Genomic DNA, 18,856 nt, shown 5'->3' with positions numbered 1-18,856 from the left:
AAATTGCATTAAATGTCAGTGGATTACATTTTTCTCTATTTTATTTTTTTTTATTTATTCATTGAGAAACAGGGTCTCACTCTGTTGCCCAGGCTGGAGTGCAGTGATGGAATCTCACCTCACTGCAACTTCTGCCTCTTGGACTGCAGGCATGCACCACCACACCCAGCTAAATTTTTCTCTTTGAAGGCAGAGATGAGCAGATTGCGGGGGGAGCGGGGGAAACTGTATGCCGTATTAAAGAGATTCACTTCACTTTAAATATAAGGACACAAAGAGGCTGAAAGTAAAAGAATGGGAAAGGAGATATGTGATGCTTAATACTGAGCGTCAACTTGATTGGATTGAAGGATGCAAAGTATTGATCTTGGGTGTGTCTGTGAGGGTGTTACCAAAAGAGATTAACATTCGAGTCAGTGGGCTGGGAAAGGCAGACCCACCCTCAGTCGAGGGGGGCACCATCTAATCAGCTGCCAGTGCGGCTATAATATAAAGCGAGCAGAAAAACATGGAAAGACTAGACTGGCCTAGCCTCCCAGCCCACATCTTTCTCCTGCGCTGGATGCTTCCCGTCCTCAAACATCAGATTCCCAAGTTCTTCAGTTTTGAGACTCAGACTTGCTTTCCTTGCTCCTCAGTTTGCAGATGCCCTATTGTGGGACCTTGTGATCATGTGAATTAATACTTAATAAACTCCCCGTTAGAGGGACAGAAGTAATCTAGAGAACCCTAATATAATATACCATGCAGATAATAAGCAAAAGAGATCTGGGGTGACTATATTATTATTGGCAGACAGTATACACTTTAAGTTTTGAAAAAAAGGTTATGAGATAAAGGGCATTGTATATTGATAACAGTTTCAATCCAGCAGGAAGATATAATAATTATAAACACATACATATATCTAACAATGAATTTCCACAATATATGAAGCAAAATTTGACAGAATTTAAGAGAGAGACAATTCTACAATAATGAGGACTTGAATACCCCACTTTCAATAATGGATAGGACAATCAGATAGAAGCGTAATAAGGAAATCGAGCACCTGAGCAACACTATAATCCAGTTAGAGGTAACAGACACAGCACTCAACAGCAGAGCACAAATTCTTCTCAAGTGCGCATTGAATAGACCATATGTTAAGACACAAAGAAGTCTTAATTTTTCTTTTTTAAAGCTTAGGGGTGGGTGAGGGAGGGGAGCTCACCCTGAAGTACAAAGCTAAATATTTCACTTTCCACATCTGGTCTAGGATCTGGGTTAAAAAGGATCCAGTGTAGTCTCTCTGGGCCCAGTATGGCTTAGAGAAATAGCAGAGGCATGATCCTAAGAAGCAGTCTATCTCTTTGGCAGAGGAGAGAACCATTTGGGTAGTAAAGCTCAGACGGATTTCCTCTGCTCTCTCCCAAGACCTCCCTTTTATCCCCATTAAGAACTTGGTACAAAGAGTTGGTCCAGGAAAATTATGCTCATTCAATAATGACTTTTAAAAAAGGAAACTGGCACAGAAGGTAATTTAAGTAAAACAGAGGAAGAGAGCAGCAGAATTTAATGACTGGAGAGCACTTAATGTAAAAGTGTTGCCATAGAACTAATGAAAATTGTGACTAAATTTCCTACCACTCAAAAAATTAAATGAAACAATAGCTTTACCATAAAGCACAAATTTAAGAACTCAGTGAAGAGATGATAAGACAACAAAAGGAGTTGAGTTGCATTAAATATGTACATTCAGAGTCAGAAAATAGTAGAAGTAAAATTTAAATATATCATGGAAAGGAAGACAGATATGGAAGGTGACAAGATAGAATTTATACTGAACACAATAATGGATATAGTGAATAGAAATGAGAAAAGCAAATAGTTAAAAAGAATTGGAGAGAAAGTGAGATAGAAAACAGATAAAGGTGTTTCAACATAAGCAGTTTAGAGTCTCTGATTTTAAAAAGCTAAAATGGTGGAACAGAGTAGATATTTAGAGATGTAAGTCAAGAAAACTTTCCAGAAATAACAGAAGATTTAAATTTGCATATTGAAAGAACATACCAGGCAAAAATGACCCAAAATAGTTAACAATGAGATATATCTTAGTAAAGTAATTGGCCTTTAAAGAGAAAGAAAGAATTCTGTGGGCGGCCATACAAAAATACCTAGTCACTTATAAGGGAGAAGGTAACATGTTTGCCTCAGATTTTGCAAGTTTCAATGCCAGAGATAATGAACCAATACCTTCAAAGAAATTCAAGAAAGGAAAAGGAGAACCAAGAAAGACAAAAGACTACTGAAAATAATTTGAACATTCAATAATATATTATGAGTGAAATATATTGCTGTGAGATAATTTTGTTTTCGTGAGCACTTTAGGATACTAGTAGAGGATGAACACAAGCAAATAGATAACTGGGGAAATTAAGATAAAAGGACTCACATTATTGACTATATCCAATTTCTACAGCTAAGCCTAAAATGAAAGAGATTAGAGTGAAAGGGAAAAAAATGTGCTCTGGTAACTAACAATACTGGAAGAGGATAGGGGAAAGAAGCTGGCTTATAAAGTGACTTCCTCATGTGCAATAACTGAAAGTTAAAGGATGGTATCTCAAGCTGAAAAATCAAGTAGTAGAAATATAAGCATATTTAACAAAACAAAGGTATTCTTGCAAACTAAAACTGTAGCAGTGCCCTTCAGTAGAAGACTGGTTAAATAGATTATAATTCATCAGTATTATAGAATACTTTACAGCCTTATAAAAGAACGGGGAAGGTGTCTGTGCACTGACACTGAAGGTGTCTGTGCACTATGTTTCTGTATATTTAATTTTTTAAAAGGAAGGGCTGGGCACAGCGGCTCATGCCTGTAATCCCAGCACTTTGGGAGGACGAGGAGGGCAGATCACCTGAGGTCGGGAGTTTGAGACCAGCCTGACCAACATGGACAAACCCCGTCTCTACTAAAAATACAAAATTAGCTGGGTATGGTGGCCCATGCCTATAATCCCAGCTGCCTAAGAGGCTGAGGCAGAATTGCTTGAACCTGGGAGGCAGAGGTTGCAGTGAGCCGAGATCACGCCATTGCACTCTAGCCTGGGCAATAAAAATGAAACTCCGTCTCAAAAAAATAAAAAATAAAAAACCTCAGGAAGGATACAATAGAAACTTTAAGATAAAAGTTACCATTTTGGGGTAGGGCTTGCGAGTGGTTGTATAGGGGACACGTAGAGGGTTGAATCGTTCACTGTTATTTTCTTGTTTTTGAAATGTGAATGCATTACATATTCAAAGATTAGATTAATGAAAACAGTCAAACCAGACATCCCCCGAAAGTTCTGGTCCTCTATTAAATCTTAGACAAAACTTTGAGGTAGTTTTAGTTGGCATCTCTGCAAAATCTCATGGGATTTTCATTTTTTCCCAGAATATAATCTTGTTACATGTAGGCTTCCTATATGAGGCCCTCAGACCCTGCAGGTGAAGAAAACACTTTTCCTTGAATGATCTGCCATTTCATCTAGACAGGCTCCCTGTCCTTTCTTGTCTGTGACATAATCAGTCATTGATAAGGGTGGTTCTCTATCATTAAGTGAAGGTCCATTTCTTATCCTGTTATGTAGGTTTCTTTATGAGATTAATCTTGGAAGGCATTGGGCTCCCATGATGAGTGATCATGTCCATGTGAGTCAATATCCAATACTCATTTGCAGCTTAACTTGGTCAAAATAGAACTCTTGATAGTGAATCTTAACTTTAGGGCTCTGTGAAACAGGAACCAGATTTTTTTTTTTTCAGTTAAGAAAAATGAGATATCAGAAGGTTATGACTTGTCAGAAGTTGCCCAGAAATAAGAGTTAGGCAGGGGAGGATACAACCATGATTTCATGGATGGGGCCTTGGCTCCCAGACAGTACCAATTGACTTAACCATTGACAGTATGTATCCTACCATGGTGATAGAGCACCGTGGATTGAATTGTTGGAGTTTTCCCCTCAAATTAGGCTAATTCATGTTTTGGACCTTATGCAGTTGTCCTTGCAAAGAGATTCTCAAATACACACACACACACACACACACACACACGTTCTAATACACATATATACATACAACGTGATCCTAATGCGCACACACACACACACACACAGCAATCTTAATTGCCAGTAATAAAATTGTTACCTTTTTTGTGTAATTTAAGATAAATCAAAGGGAATGCTCATGAAGTGGCACTCATGACCTTGAACTCTGCTTTAGGTTACTTTTTCTTTTATTTATTTTTTATTATACTTTAAGTTATAGGGTACATGTGCACAACATGCAGCTTTGTTACATATGTATACATGGGCCATGTTGGTGTGCTGCACCCATTAACTCATCATTTACATTAGGTATTTCTCCTAATGCTATCCCTCCCCACTCCGCCCACCCCATGACAGGCCCTGGTGTGTGGCGGTCCCCTTCCTGTGTCCAAGTGTTCTCATTGTTCAGTTCCCACCTATGAGTGAGAACATGTGGTGTTTGGTTTTCTGTCATTGCGATAGTTTGCTGAGAATGATGGTTTCCGGCTTCATCCATGTCCCTACAAAGGACATGAACTCATCCTTTTTTATGGCTGCATAGTATTCCATGGTGTATGTGTGCCACATTTTCTTAATCCAGTCTATCACGGATGGACATTTGGGTTGGTTCCAAGTCTTTGCTATTGTGAATAGTACCACAGTAAACATACGTGTGCATGTGTCTTTATAGCAGCATGATTTATAATCCTTTGGGTATATACCCAGTAATGGGATGGCTGGGTCAAATGGTATTTCTAGTTCTAGATCCTTGAGGAATTTCCACACTGTCTTCCACAATGGTTGAACTAGTTTACAGTCCCACCAGTGTAAAAGTGTTCCTATTTCTCCACATCCTTTCCAGCACCTGTTGTTTCCTGACTTTTTAATGATTGCCATTCTAACTGGTGTGAGATGGTATCTCATGTGGTTTTGATTTGCATTTCTCTGATGGCGAGTGATGATGAGCATTTTTTTTTTTTTTTGAGACGGAGTCTGGCTCTGTCGCCCAGGCTGGAGTGCTGTGGCCGGATCTCAGCTCACTGCAAGCTCCACCTCCCGGGTTTACGCCATTCTCCCACCTCAGCCTCCCGAGTAGCTGGGACTACAGGCGCCCACCACCTCGCCCGGCTAGTTTTTTGTATTTTTTAGTAGAGACGGGGTTTCACCGTGTTAGCCAGGATGGTCTCGATCTCCTGACCTCGTGATCCGCCCATCTCGGCCTCCCAAAGTGCTGGGATTACAGGCTTGAGCCACCGCGCCTGGCCATGATGAGCATTTTTTCATGCGTCTGTTGGCTGCATAAATGTCTTCTTTTGAGAAGTGTCTGTTCGTATCCTTTGCCAACTTTGCCAAGACAATCCTAAGCCAAAAGAACAAAGCTGGAGGCATCACGCTACCTGACTTCAAACTATACTACAAGGCTACAGTAACCAAAACAGCATGGTGCTGGTACCAAAACAGAGATATAGACCAATGGAACAGAACAGAGCCCTGAGAAATAATACCACACATCTACAACCATCTGATCTTTGACAAACCTGACAAAAACAATAAATGGGGAAAAGATTCCCTGTTTAATAAATGGTGCTGGGAAAACTGGCTAGCCGTATGCTGAAACTGGATCCCTTCCTTACACCTTATACACAAATTATTTCAAGATGGATTAAAGACTGAAATGTTAGATCTAAAACCATAAAAACCCTTGAAGAAAACTAGGCAATACCATTCAGGACATAGGCATGGGCAAGGACTTCATGACTAAAACACCAAAAGCAATGGCAACAAAAGCCAAAATTGACAAATGGGATCTAATTAAACTAAAGAGCTTCTGCATAGCAAAAGAAACTACCATCAGAGTGAACAGGCAACCTACAGAATGGGAGAAAATTTTTGCAATCTACTCATCTGACAAACAGCTAATATCCAGAATCTACAAAGAACTCAAACAAATTTACAAGAAAAAAACAACCTCATCAAAAAGTAGATTACTTTTTCATAACAAATACAGTACAACTATTCTGCAACATTTTCTAAAAGTTTTCTAAGTGTGTTGGCTCTAATGCATTAATTGTATTACATTTTTACCTTGATTTGTAAAGCTATATTTGTAAAATGGAGAAGATAATCTTTGCCTTCTTCACAGGATGGTAATGATTACTAAATGGGATAGTGGATGTGAACATACTCTTGTAAAACTGTAACTTGCTTTACAAATACAGAGATGGTGGTGCTAGTGTTACATTAATTAGATCTTATCTGCTCCCCACATATTCATGCGATGCCATTCTGTCCCTTGCAGATCTATGTTTTTCTAGTAATAAATTTGAAGAGTCCATTATATACTTAACATTCCTTTGCATTAGCTTTTTTCCTTCTGTTTCTTTTTCTGTCCATACCTTCATCTAAAGTAAAGACTATTTTGAATAATGATGTACACAGAATTTTGTAATGAACAGTAAATAAACAATACTGTATAGTTGTAATTTAAAAACCCTTGTGAGTAAACAGGCTTTATAAACAGATCTGTGTTTTTAAATCCACGTGTCACCCTATGTTGGGTATGTGACCTTAGGAAAGTTATTTAATTTCTTGTAGACTCAGTGTTCTCATGTGTAAAGTGGGGGATACTATTTATCTTCTGAAGTTGTTGATGACTAATTGAGATTCTTTTTACAAAGCACTTGGAACATTGCTTTCATAAAATTTACCTAAATTTCTGCAAACAGACTAATTCTAGTTTAAACATAATCATCACTTGATATTAATAGTTTTTACTATTTTGGTTCTAGTCCTTTTTATAAAGTAAGTTATATTGGTAAAGATCAGAAATTAAAGATTCACAGTTGTTTTAGATACTTGCATTTTACTCAGTGGAGTGAAAAATGGGAGAAGTAAATCACACAACAGTGTGCATTATTTTACTTCTTGTTTATTTGTGTGTATGGGAACCTCAGAGCTCATCAGATATTTTTTAAATAGTATGCATTTATTTAATATATTTTACAATTACCCACTATATGCTTTGCATTACTGTATTGCTTTGGAATACAGAGGGAAAAAAATAGTTCATGACTGTACTGAAAGTCATCATTTGTTCAAGGAGACAAAAAAGTAATTATAATGTCAGAAGTACTATTATAGATGAATGCACAAGGAACTTTGGGAAGCCAGAGGGGGTGCTTCCTGCCTCTTCAAGATAGGGGCAGTGTAGTAAATGTGCTTCCCAGGGTAGGTGATACCTGAGTCAAGTCTGCAAAGAGCCAGCCTTCTCTTCCAGGCTAAGGAAATGAAGTTCATATTAAGATGATGAAGAGCCATGAAATGCTTTTATTTAGAGCAAGAGAAGCAGATTCAGAATTTCTGAGAATTACCTGGTAGCATACCTCCAAGCAATGGGAGCAGCATCAATTTTACCACCCTCGACATGGCTGCCATTTAACACCTGCTGTGACTCTGACTTGTATATATATATTATCTCATTTAATCCAGCACCCCTTAAATTAGATATTACTGCCATTATACAGATAAAGAAACCCAGGGCTAGAGGTTAATAGAGGAGTGAGTGACTGGACATGCAACAGAGAATATGTTTGATTACCTTCCATTTCACCGGGTGATTCTAAATTAAGAGAGATGATTTATTGATCCTCAGTCTTGATTTTTCCTGTTTTATATTGTGAACATTTTACTGAATTTGGTTTGATTTTAGAGTCTAAAGATAACGTACATTCCCTGCAAGATAGATTTTAACCCAGATCTGTCATTTTATCTGGTGCCCAATCCAAGGAACTCTGGTTTATTCTAACACTAGAGTGAAAAAATGGCTGTGTTAGACTCACTGAAAGAGAACATTCCAGTCTCTAATGTAGAACTGCATCTTTTCTAGAGCATATCATCTTAAATAATTTTTATCCCTATCCTTTAGAACGCTTATAGGATATAAACCACTTTGCTCCCCCTTCTGTCTCCTTTTCCTCTTAGTTATCTTAAGTAAATATTTGAAATGATACCTCATTGGGATATGAAATGTTTTACTTTGTAATTGTTAAAATCTCATATATAACTTAGGACCTGGCTTTTCTAGTAGTTTAAAACTAGGTTTTTTTCCTGTTTCTGCTCCATGTTTATGTGGTGTATTGAAGCAAAAGAGTTAAGAGGTGATAGCGTTTTAAAGTTAAAAAAAAAACAAACCCTGATTATTAATCTCGCCAGTCTTCATTGGCTTTCTAAATGCTGTCAAAATTGGCCATTGACCTTCATCCTTAGTTCTTTCATTGAAAATAGAAATGTAATAGAGTGGGAACTCACTTTAAAAAAAAAAAAAAGAAATAAAGTATCACTTCTCTCCTGAAAATGTGGTATAATTATTTAAATGAATTTTTAAAGATACTTGTACATAACTAAAAGTGGTTTTGCAAAGATAGCATGTGTATAATTTTAACTTGCTGTACTCACCTTTTATTCTTTTTATTTCAGCTCAATCTGAAATTGAAGTGTCTGTCTCTGCAAGGAATATCAGAAGGCTACTAAGTTTCCAGCGATATCTTCGATCTTCACGCTTTTTTCGTGGTACTACAGTTTCAAATTCTCTAAACATTTTAGATGATGATTATAATGGGCAAGCCAAGGTATGTATAGTTTTTGTAAGAAAACGTTAATTTTTTGATAAGTTTACTGAAGCCCTTTATTCCCCATACAGTAATGATTTATAGAGTCTTTTTGTCTGTCTGTGAAAAGCAGTTAAGCCCGTTTTCCAGGTTTTTTTTCTTTAGAGCAGCTGTTTATTTTATAATTAGACATTCCAGAGCAAGGGAAATGTCTGAAACAACTAAAGTAGTGACAGTGTTTTCATTTATTATAACATTACGTAACAAGGAGATCAATAGAACATTAAACTGTAAGATCTCACAGAATTGTAATGCTGGGAAGAATCTTAAGAGATTATCTGATCTCATCATGTCCATATTCCATCAATAAGGAAACTGAGTCCAATAGAGCACAAGGGACTTGTTTACGCTCACCCAGCTGGTTAGAGGTAAACCTAGCATGGGAAGTTACGTCTCTGTCTGTCTTCTGTGTGTGTATGTGTATTAGTAACATCTTTCACAAAGGTCTCGTGACTTCCAATCAAGTTTTCATAGTCTCTTGCATCGAGAGAGATTTTTGAGGGTTTAGATGTATCATAATTAAACTTGTCAATTGTGAACATTATTTACTTCATCTTTTTATATAATTTAAAAAGAAATGTCTTATTGAACATCAGGGTTAAATGAGCTTGTTTTTAACCAAATGAGGATTTTAAATAGTATTAAATGTTCAATGTATTTTAAGTTATTCTTTAACTTAATATTTTACAGGCCAGATTTTTGAGTTTGCGTAGATAAGTTTTTAAGTTGTGTAGGTATAGCTGGGGTGTCTTCTTTACAGTTACATGAAAGTAAAAAAAATTACTTCCCTGTTTAGTAAAAGAAATCAGTGGAAAGTGTTCGTGCTTGCTTTAAATGTTAAAATGTTTACAAGTTCTGCCTTTTAGAATGAGACTATCTCTATGTCATTTGTTGTTATTAGTATTGTCGTAATTAATGATTTCTACTAGTAGTATCTTAGTGTTGCTCATGTCAGTGTATTCATAAATGTATCCAACAGTGAACTTTTGGATATAAAATATAAGTTTTTTTCCTAGAAAAAGTCCACAGAATGTTCAGGTTAAGAATGTATGGTATAAAAATATTTGGTTTTTAGGGTCTTTGTGGAATTTATTTGCTTGGCTGAGGTACACATTATCCTAAAAGTTAATGTAGTAAATTGTATTATTTTATAAGCATATTTAGATAATATAAATAAATATCCATAAGTTAGAAATGTTTTTTTTAAAACTGAACAACAAATAATTTAAGCATGGTGTGGTATCAATGTCAGATGCCTAGGTTCTAGAAACAGACTACCTAATTTAAAATCCCAGCTCTATCACTTTATAGCTGAGCAAGTTAGTTATTTTTTGCTTGTTTCTACGTCGCTAAAATGAGAATTGAAAACAATGCCTGGGCCGGGTGCAGTGGCTCATGCCTGTAATCCCAGCACGTTAGGAGGCCAAGGTGTGAGAGTCACTTGAGCCTAGGAGTTTGAAACCAGCCTGGGCAGCATGATGAGACCTTGTCTCTACAAAAAAAAAAAAAATTTAGCCACTTGTGGTAACACACGCTTGTAGTCCCAGCTTCTCAGGAGGCTGAGACAGGAGGATTGCTTGAGCCCAGGAGGTCGAGACTGCAGTAAGCTGTCTTGTTTGTGCCACTGCACTCCAGCCTCGGTGACAGTGAGTGTGAGACCCTGTCTCAAAAAAAGAAAAGGGAAAACATCTGATGGTGTTGTTCCAAGTAGTAAAAGAGTGAGTAAGGTCACTTATAACAGTACCTGGAATAGTAAATACCCAATAGTAAGTTTCTCAACCATACAACATTTGAACCACACTTCTGTGATTTTAAGTGATACTAGAATTCTTAAAGGTTTGCGGGACTATAGCAATAAGTTGGGAAACATAACCTTCCTGTGCATTCATTAATTCAAAAACAAAATAATGTTTCATTTTTCAAATGGAGTTTATCCCTTTGAGCATTTTTTGGAGCCAGTTGAAAAAGTCATGATTAAAAGAAAAATGATACTTGTATTTTTTAAAGGAAATCAATCACTTTACATTTTCATTAACTTCTCTATGGAATATCTCCAAAAGACAATGTTATTGAAATTAAATGACATTAGAAATGTTTGGTTTTCATTTCAGTGTATGCTGGAAAAAGTTGGAAATTGGAATTTTGATATCTTTCTATTTGATAGACTAACAAATGGTAAGTGAAGAATTTGACTTGCTCAAGTTAATGTAGTCTAGATTACTGCATTGATGGTGCAGCCACTGGTGCGTTGCTTTCATTTACTGTACTAAGGTTGTGAGCCCTCTGCTGGAAGAGAGAGTGTGTTAGTCCATTTTCACGCTGCTAATAAAGACGTACCTGAGACTGGGTAATTGATAAAGAAAAAGAGGTTTAATGGACTCACAATTCCATGTGGCTGGGGAGGCCTCACAATCATGGTGGAAGGTGAAAGGCACATCTTACATGTCGGCAGGCAAGAGAGAAATGAGAGCCAAGCAAAAGGGGAAACCCCTTATGAAATCATCAGATCTCATTAGACTTATCCACTACCACGAGAGCAGTATGGGGGAAAGCACCTCCATGATTCAATTATCTCCCACCGGGTCCCTCCCACAACACATGGGAATTATGGAAACTACAATTTAAGATGAGATTTGGCTGGGGACACAGCCAAACCATATCAGGGAGCATCATTTTTTCTCTTTTTAAGTGACTTTTCTAAAAGTCTACAGAATCAGTCTCATATACTTGGCTGATTGGTTGGCAATTGCTGTTGCTATTATTAATAACCCAGAATAAACATTATTATCTCTTTTTGTTTGTTTGTTTGTTTCTTTTAGATTGTGGCCATTTACAATGACATCTAATATTGTATGCCTGTTTTGATTGTCCCTGCTGAGTGGTGGATTAACCACCTTTTGGCACATCCTGACCAACAGCACTGGTTCCTTGCTTTCAGATAGAGTATGGGGAAGAGCTGTCGCTTCTTTAGGAGGGCTTATCAGAATCTGCAGAGTATGGGTGATTTGGGGGAAAATGCCCACAGGTGATTCTAATCTGCTTACCCACTCCTGAGTTTAGTTTGGTTCTGGATGGAGGGGTCATGTTTTCTTGTTCTCTTTGGGAACAGGAAAATGTTCCATAGGAAAAGGAACAGGGAATCGCTCTTATTTAGGATAAAATTGTGGGCGTAATTATTGGTGGTACAGTTGAGGACCGCCAAACCTTAGGCAGTTCTACCTTTTAGTATATTTTTATTTGGGTAGCTTTTCTAGAAATACAATTTCCTTTTTTCAAGAAAGTGTTCGTTTCCATTTTTTTAAAAGTTCCTTCGTGCCTGTTTTTTTTTTTTTTTTTTTTAAACACAACGAAGCATCTCTTATTTTGAAATGTTTTGTTGATTTATGTTCTTATTCACTGGTAAAAGCAGTTCAACTAGGCCGGGCACAGTGGCTCACGCCTGTAATCCCTGCAATTTGGCAGGCCAAAGCTGGTGGATCACGTGAGATCAGGAGTTTAAGACCAGCCCGGCCAACATGGCAAAACCCCATCTCTACTAAAAATACAAACATTGGCTGGGTGTGGTGGTGCATGTCCCTAATCCTAGCTACTTGGGAGGCTGAGGCAGGAGACTTGCTTGAATCTGGGAGGTGGAGGTTGCAGTGAGCTGAGATTGCGCCATCTCACTCCAGCCTGGGCAATAGAGCGAGACTGTCTCAAAAAAAAAGAAAAAAAAAAAAGGTAGTTCAACTTTCTGCCCCAGAGTAGAAAGTACACTGAGAGGAAATCAGTACTGACTTTAGAATAATGAAACCACTGCTATACTTTGAAATCACCTGCTTTTTCTTATTGCTTTGGAATGAAGTGTCTTTGATAAGGATGCCAAATATGTAAAATGAACAAGCAAATTACAACTTTATTTTTCTCAAGAATCAATGTGGGTCTCTTAGTATCACTCCATTATTCTCTCTAAGCTGTATGGCAATACCTAATGGAAATACCTTTGTCTATACCTTCTGTTTGCTTATGCAGTGTTGACAGAAAATAAATCGGACTGATCCTAGGAAAAACTGTGAAGACAGTGAAGTTTGCCTTTATCAGCAAAGCCACCCTCCTGCCTCCCTGCCTTTTTATTCCTCCCCTTTGCTATCTCTCTTCTACTTTTCTTTTGCCCTTGGTGATTAAGTGTTCTGTACTTCTCCCTGCCCCCACCTTGGCCCGTACACACAGGAAAGGCTCTGATATCATTTACACAGTTAGCCTTCCCTTGGCCCTTCTCCTTTTTGAAAATATAGGTAGGTGAAATATTAGGTGGCCCACCTTCTTCTTGCTCTGGGAAATTCCCCTTTCCTAACTTAACACAAATATTACTTTAGGTATTACCTCAAGACAAATATAGATTAAACAATGCCACCCTTAACACTTTCAAAGTTTAGCCTTACATAAACTCTCACAGCTCATAGCCTATTATTAGTCTACTGGGACACTTGTCACTCATTGAAATAGTTGATTGTTCTTCTCTAAATTTTATTTTTAAAAAGTACATACTCTGCTAGTTGGGGGCATGGTGATGAAAGCGGTGTGAGCTCAGCAGTGCACTGGATGGGCAGAAGAAATAGCCAGCAGTCCACAGTAGTTAACTAAGCACTTCGCTTTCCTTTTGATCACCTCACTCCTTAAACAGGATTTGTGGACAGGGTGGCTACATGGTTTCCCCTTAGGGTTTGTTCCAAATCCTTAGGGTTTAGTAGAAACCACTCATGGTTAGCTACTCACCTTTGATTTTAGAGGTTGAGATTTATACATTCAGTTAACTACAGCTATTCAAAAGCTCAGGAATTTTCTACTTAAGGAGATATTATTGGGGAACAAATGGGCAGAAGAAAATTCCTTTAGCTTATACTATATAATGAGAATGGCTTTCCTTTTAAAACTGCTTCACCTGAAATGAATTCTCGATAACATACATTCATGGTATCCAAGTGTATAGTTTTCCCTTCTTGCTTATTGATCCAATGCTTTCTTGTGTTTCTTATGCTGGCAATTTCCCAGATGATATTGGGGGGAGGACAGGAAGGCAGAGGAGGAAGCAAAATGCAGTGATTTGTGCCAAGACAAATGGTCCCCAGCTTGTCTGCTACAAGGAGGGAAGTAGTTATTGTCTGGTAGGATGCATTTGGAATTCCTTTTGTAGGATTGAGGGAGTTAAGTGATGCGACAGAGCAAAAGCTTATCACTCCTGAAGACACCTGGTTCATGAGGACACTAGCTGCCAGGCCTGCGTTGTCAGGGTAGCCTGCTCCTTCCACCAGATCCCTTCTGAGATCACCTTCGGAAAATGACTGAGGCCCACTCTTCCAGAGGCAGTTCTATCTTTTGATATATTTTTATGAGGGTAGCTTTTCTTAAAATACAGTTTTCTTTTTCAGAAAGTGTTTGTTTCCATTTCCATTTTTTAAAAAGTTCTTCTGTGCCTGGTTTTTGTTTAACACAGCTGAGCATCTCTTGTTTTGAAATATTTTGTTGACTTGTGTTCTTACTGGTATTATAATCCTCAGTTGGTATCTTGCATGCAGCTTTTCAGTTACATATGGGTAGTACACTTTAAGAGCCTCGTTCTTGTCAGATTCCTTTAAAGTTCTTAGTGGGAACATTACATGTGTTTCTTCACTGCACTTTGCCTGAATTCCAAAAGAGGGTATTTTCCTATTAGATTGTAGCTTTCTTAAAACTTATTCTACATCCTAGAAATGGGTAATTTGTTTTGTTACATTTGAAAAACAATTTGGGGAGAACCTTATGATAATCTAAATATACAGAGAATGAATAAACATTCTAAAATATTTATATACTCGAAGATGGTTGTTACAGCAATAGTAATGGATACGTTGTTCACTTCTTCAGAAATGGCTCCACACCACGTGGACTCGTGTTTGTACCGATAGAGCATATCAGGACCTGAACACATTTTAACACTTAATTTATTTAAAATGTAAGATTTGAAATGTTTTTTTCTTTCCACATAAAGGCGATATGTCAAGTAGTTTATAAAAATAGTCTCTTTTGGCCTGCCGCATCTTTTCTGTCATTGCTCATGCAAATAATGCTCCAATTAATGTACTTTTTCATCAGCCGTGGTCTTTTGCTGGCAGTTGGTTAGGCAGTTTTAGATAACAAGGTTAGCCAAACAGTCCTTTATTATCCTTCATAAATATTATTATTATACATTTTCAATTTGGGACCAGTATGTCTTTTATACATTTTTGTAAGAGTCATCATAGACTTTACAGAATACTAGAATTGTATATCTTATTGCTATTATCTGAACGTTGGCAGTAATTTATGAGTCTATGTGAAGGATGTAGTCTACTTAAAACAGACTTTTTAATATGTAGCCTATTTAAAACATGTGGTCTGTTTGTTAATATAGTATATGTGTCCTATGGAAGTTTACAAAACCGAGAAATATAATAGGAGGTATAACAAATGGAGAAATGGAGAGTTATACCATGGAAGGGGAAACTAAACATCATAAAAATGGTGGGTTTTCCAAATTTAATTTCTATTCTTGGCGTGACTCCACTTGTCACTGATGAAGGAGTGGACGTTGAGGAAGAAGACAGTCCCCATCGCATGTAGCAGCTCTTTCCAAAAACTCGCCTCTGTAGGGGGATGGAGCAGGGGAAACTGGAGGGAGCCAGGAGAGGCTGTGATTCTTTACTGTTTGAGAGATGAGAGAATCTAGAGCATGTCTGAATGCTGATGCTTTTTGGGACAATATAGAAAAGAGAAAGAGATTGGTGGGGTGGGGTCGGGTGGGGATAGGTGTACCTGGTGGAACAAGGAATATCTCTGAGGAGATGTGGATGGGTTGGCTTTTGAAAGAAAGGGAAACTCGGCCAGGCGTGGTGGCTCACGCCTGTAATCCCAGCACTTTGGGAGGCCGAGGCGAGTGGATCACAAGGTCAGGAGTTGGAGACCAGCCTGGCCAACAAAGTGAAACCCCGTCTCTACTAAAAATACAAAAAATTAGCCAGGCTTGGTGGCGGGTGCTGGTAATCACCACTACTCGGGAGGCAGAGACAGGAGGATCGCTTGAACTCAGGAGGCGGAGGTTGCAGTGAACCGAGATCACACCATTGCACTCCAGCCCGACAGTGCAAGGCTCCATTTCAAAAAAGAAAGAAAGGGAAACTTGAGGGCTTGTTTGTATTACTTCTGTGACATATGAGGCTATGGAGAACGAGGGGTGGATGGGAAGTAAGTATGTTGAAAGTTTAAGAAGAGCATAAAAGGCTTGAAAACAGGCATTTTAAAAAGTGAAAGAGCCAGTTCACTGGAAAAACAATATGATTGCTGGGCAGTGTTGACTATGAGTTTATAGTGATATTCTGCCTAGTTTTGTGATTCCCCCTCCCTACTCCCCAAGAAAATCTCAGATTTTCTGCAGCTACTCTGGAAAAGCAAGTGGTTGAGTTCAGAGTTTTTATTCTGATGATCTTGAGGTCATTGATGCCTCATCCTTACCCTGTATGGATGAGAGTAGACACATTCTCAAGGCTGACAAGGCTGCAGCTGAAGTGTATGCTCTGGGGCAGTCTGTTTCAGTGAAAGCAAGATGGCAGAGGCGTTGTCAGGAGGAAGGTCAAGTGCGGCCACACTGAATTAGGTTACTGTGTGGGACAATTTTTAAAGTTTTCTATTGTCTAAATTATTTTGGTGTCTTTAAAAAAATTAATCTATTTGAAAATGTCTAGCTTTCAGTTCTTTGGTTGTGGAAAAGTAAAACAACAAAAATTAAATTTTTCTTACAGTGAAACAAAGATATGATGTATAAAGTTCATAACTGGTAAAACAAGAAGATGCATATTTTTGATATACAAAAAGTGGGAATTATTACTCTTTCCATGTTTTATGTTCAAAATCCGTATTTCAGAGCATAATGTAATTGTGTTGACTAGTATTTCCTACTAATGTAATGTCTCTTCTTTCTTTTTAGGAAATAGTCTAGTAAGCTTAACCTTTCATTTATTTAGTCTTCATGGATTAATTGAGTATTTCCATTTAGATATGATGAAACTTCGCAGATTTTTAGGTAAGTGATTCTAACCCATTAACAGTAACAAGATTTACATTTATACAAGAACCTGTTTATAAGTTTTGTCTCAGTTATATCGGTTAGCTATTGCTCTATAATAAACCAGCCAAAATTAGTGACTTAAAACAACACACAGTTATTTAACTGTTGCATCTGTGGGCCTATTGAATGCTGCTTTTGGTCTGGGTGAGCTCATCTGTGCGCCTGCAGACAGCAGCAGGTGAGCCGTATGTTGGTTTTGTAGCGACCTCAGCTAGGATACCAGGGTGATACATCTCGGCTCTACATAGTCTTCTGTAAAATTTAAAAGAAGCAGAGGAGTTTGGCACCATAATAGATTTACATTAAAAACAAAAAGGAATTATTTATTTTACAGTTAGCAGAGCTTATTCAAACAGTAGTGCCAGGTTTCCAAGGGAGCTGATGTCCCCAGGCCTCTGGAGCCCTGGGCTCAGAATCGGCCCACCTTCACTTCCGCAGCAAGTGGCCACAGCAAATCAGACCAGGGATGCACTACACCTGTTGGTGCAAAGGCTGCAAAGTTGCAGAGCCATAGATATGGGGAATGGTGAATACTTGATTTCATTTTGCAGTGCTTCTTACACTGACCACAGATCGCTGACAAAGGCGACACAATTTCTGTACTTTTCTAAATTTTCGAAGGCTGCAGTTAGGTTTCTTCTTTTTCCGAGCCCTAAAATCTCTCTGACTGTAGACTTTAAAGATTATTTGGGACCAGGTGTGGTGGCTCACACCTGTAATCTCAGCACTTTGGGAGGCCGAGGCGGGTGGATGACTTGAGGCCACGAGTTGGAGACCAGCCTGGCCAACATGGCAAAAACCTCATCTCTACTAAAAATACAAAAACATTAGCCAGGCATGGTGGTGCACACCTGTAATCCCAGCTGCTCCGGAGACTGAGGCACAAGATAACAACCTAGTCTTCCTTCTTGTAATATCCAGCAGTCTCTCCTGGCTGGTTGTACCTGAGGAAGGAATTTACGATTCCTGGTAAAGTCTTTGTGCTTTAGGTGGATAGGGGAACTTCAGAGAAAGTACTCTTCTGCATTTGCTGCTCTGAGTTTGAAGTCCAAAGCAGCATATTTTGGGGTCTCATTTTCTGACCCTCATTGTGATATTTCATATAGTGCCCAGATCAAGAGATAGTTTAATTTGTAATTTATTTTTGGTTATATAAACTTTGCTTATATACAGCAAAAAAGATTACAACTTAATGAAGGCTCACATAATCATTAGCGTTTTGTTCCAATAAAATCTTTTAAAGTAAGGTGTTTACATTGGTTTTTTTTTTAAAGACATAATGCTATTGTACACTTAATAGACTATGGTGTAAACATAGCTTTTGTGTGCACTGGGAAACCCAAAATTTTGACTTGCTATATTGCAATATTCACTTTATTTTAGTGGTCTGGAACTTAACACTAAGTATCTCACTGGTATGCCTATACTTAATAGTGAGAGACCATCACATTGCTTTGATATCTTTTTAAAATCTTTCAATTTTAAGTAGAGAGAAATTACAAATTATTCAGGAAGTAATGTATTACTGTAAGAAAATGGTAAAACTGTAGAACTATAAAATAAGATATTGCTGGTAGGGACATTTAATATTTCATACATGCTGGGCACAGTGGCTCATGCCTGTAATCCCAGCACTTTGGGATGCTGAGGCAGGTGGATCACTTGAGGCCAGGAGTTCGAGACCATCCTGGCCAGCATGGTGGAACCCTGTCTCTACTAAAAATACAAAAATTAGTCGGGCGTGGAGGCGTGTGCCTGTAATCCCAGCTACTCGGGAGGCTGAGGCAGGAGAATTACTTGAACCCAGGAGGCAGAGGTTGTAGTGAGCCAAGATCATGCATCTGTACTCTAGCCTGGGCAACAGAATGAGACTCTGTTTCAAAAAAGAAATAATCATTCATATAACCATTTTTGCTAACTTGCAACTGCTTTGTCTAGGTAAACAGAAGCTTGTGTAACTGTACAGATATAATTTTGTAGTAAATTCTCAAGTTTATAATTAATATAATGTGAGTAGC

At 38.1% G+C, this 18,856-nt stretch overlaps 1 protein-coding gene across 3 annotated transcripts in view; it reads left to right on the top strand.

Annotated features, from left to right (window-relative positions):
• Window positions 1-18,856, top strand: part of PDE7A (phosphodiesterase 7A) — a 128,940-nt gene that overhangs the window by 88,682 nt on the left and 21,402 nt on the right. For all 3 annotated transcript variants that reach the window (XR_004435241.1, XM_033202611.1, XM_033202612.1), the window contains 3 exons: window positions 8,529-8,680; window positions 10,831-10,894; window positions 16,698-16,793. Coding sequence is in view for 2 of the 3 variants with exons in the window: in XM_033202611.1 (XP_033058502.1) it covers window positions 8,529-8,680; window positions 10,831-10,894; window positions 16,698-16,793 (312 nt within the window). In the remaining variant the exon portion in view is untranslated. The remainder of the gene's footprint in view (window positions 1-8,528; window positions 8,681-10,830; window positions 10,895-16,697; window positions 16,794-18,856) is intronic.

This window comes from Trachypithecus francoisi, unplaced genomic scaffold, assembly GCF_009764315.1.
Source record: "Trachypithecus francoisi isolate TF-2019V2 unplaced genomic scaffold, Tfra_2.0 Lachesis_group7, whole genome shotgun sequence".
In the NCBI taxonomy this organism is placed as follows: Eukaryota; Metazoa; Chordata; class Mammalia; order Primates; family Cercopithecidae; genus Trachypithecus; species Trachypithecus francoisi.
The sequence above is the reverse complement of the archived record's forward strand: the minus strand, read 5'-3'. Positions and strand labels throughout refer to the sequence as shown.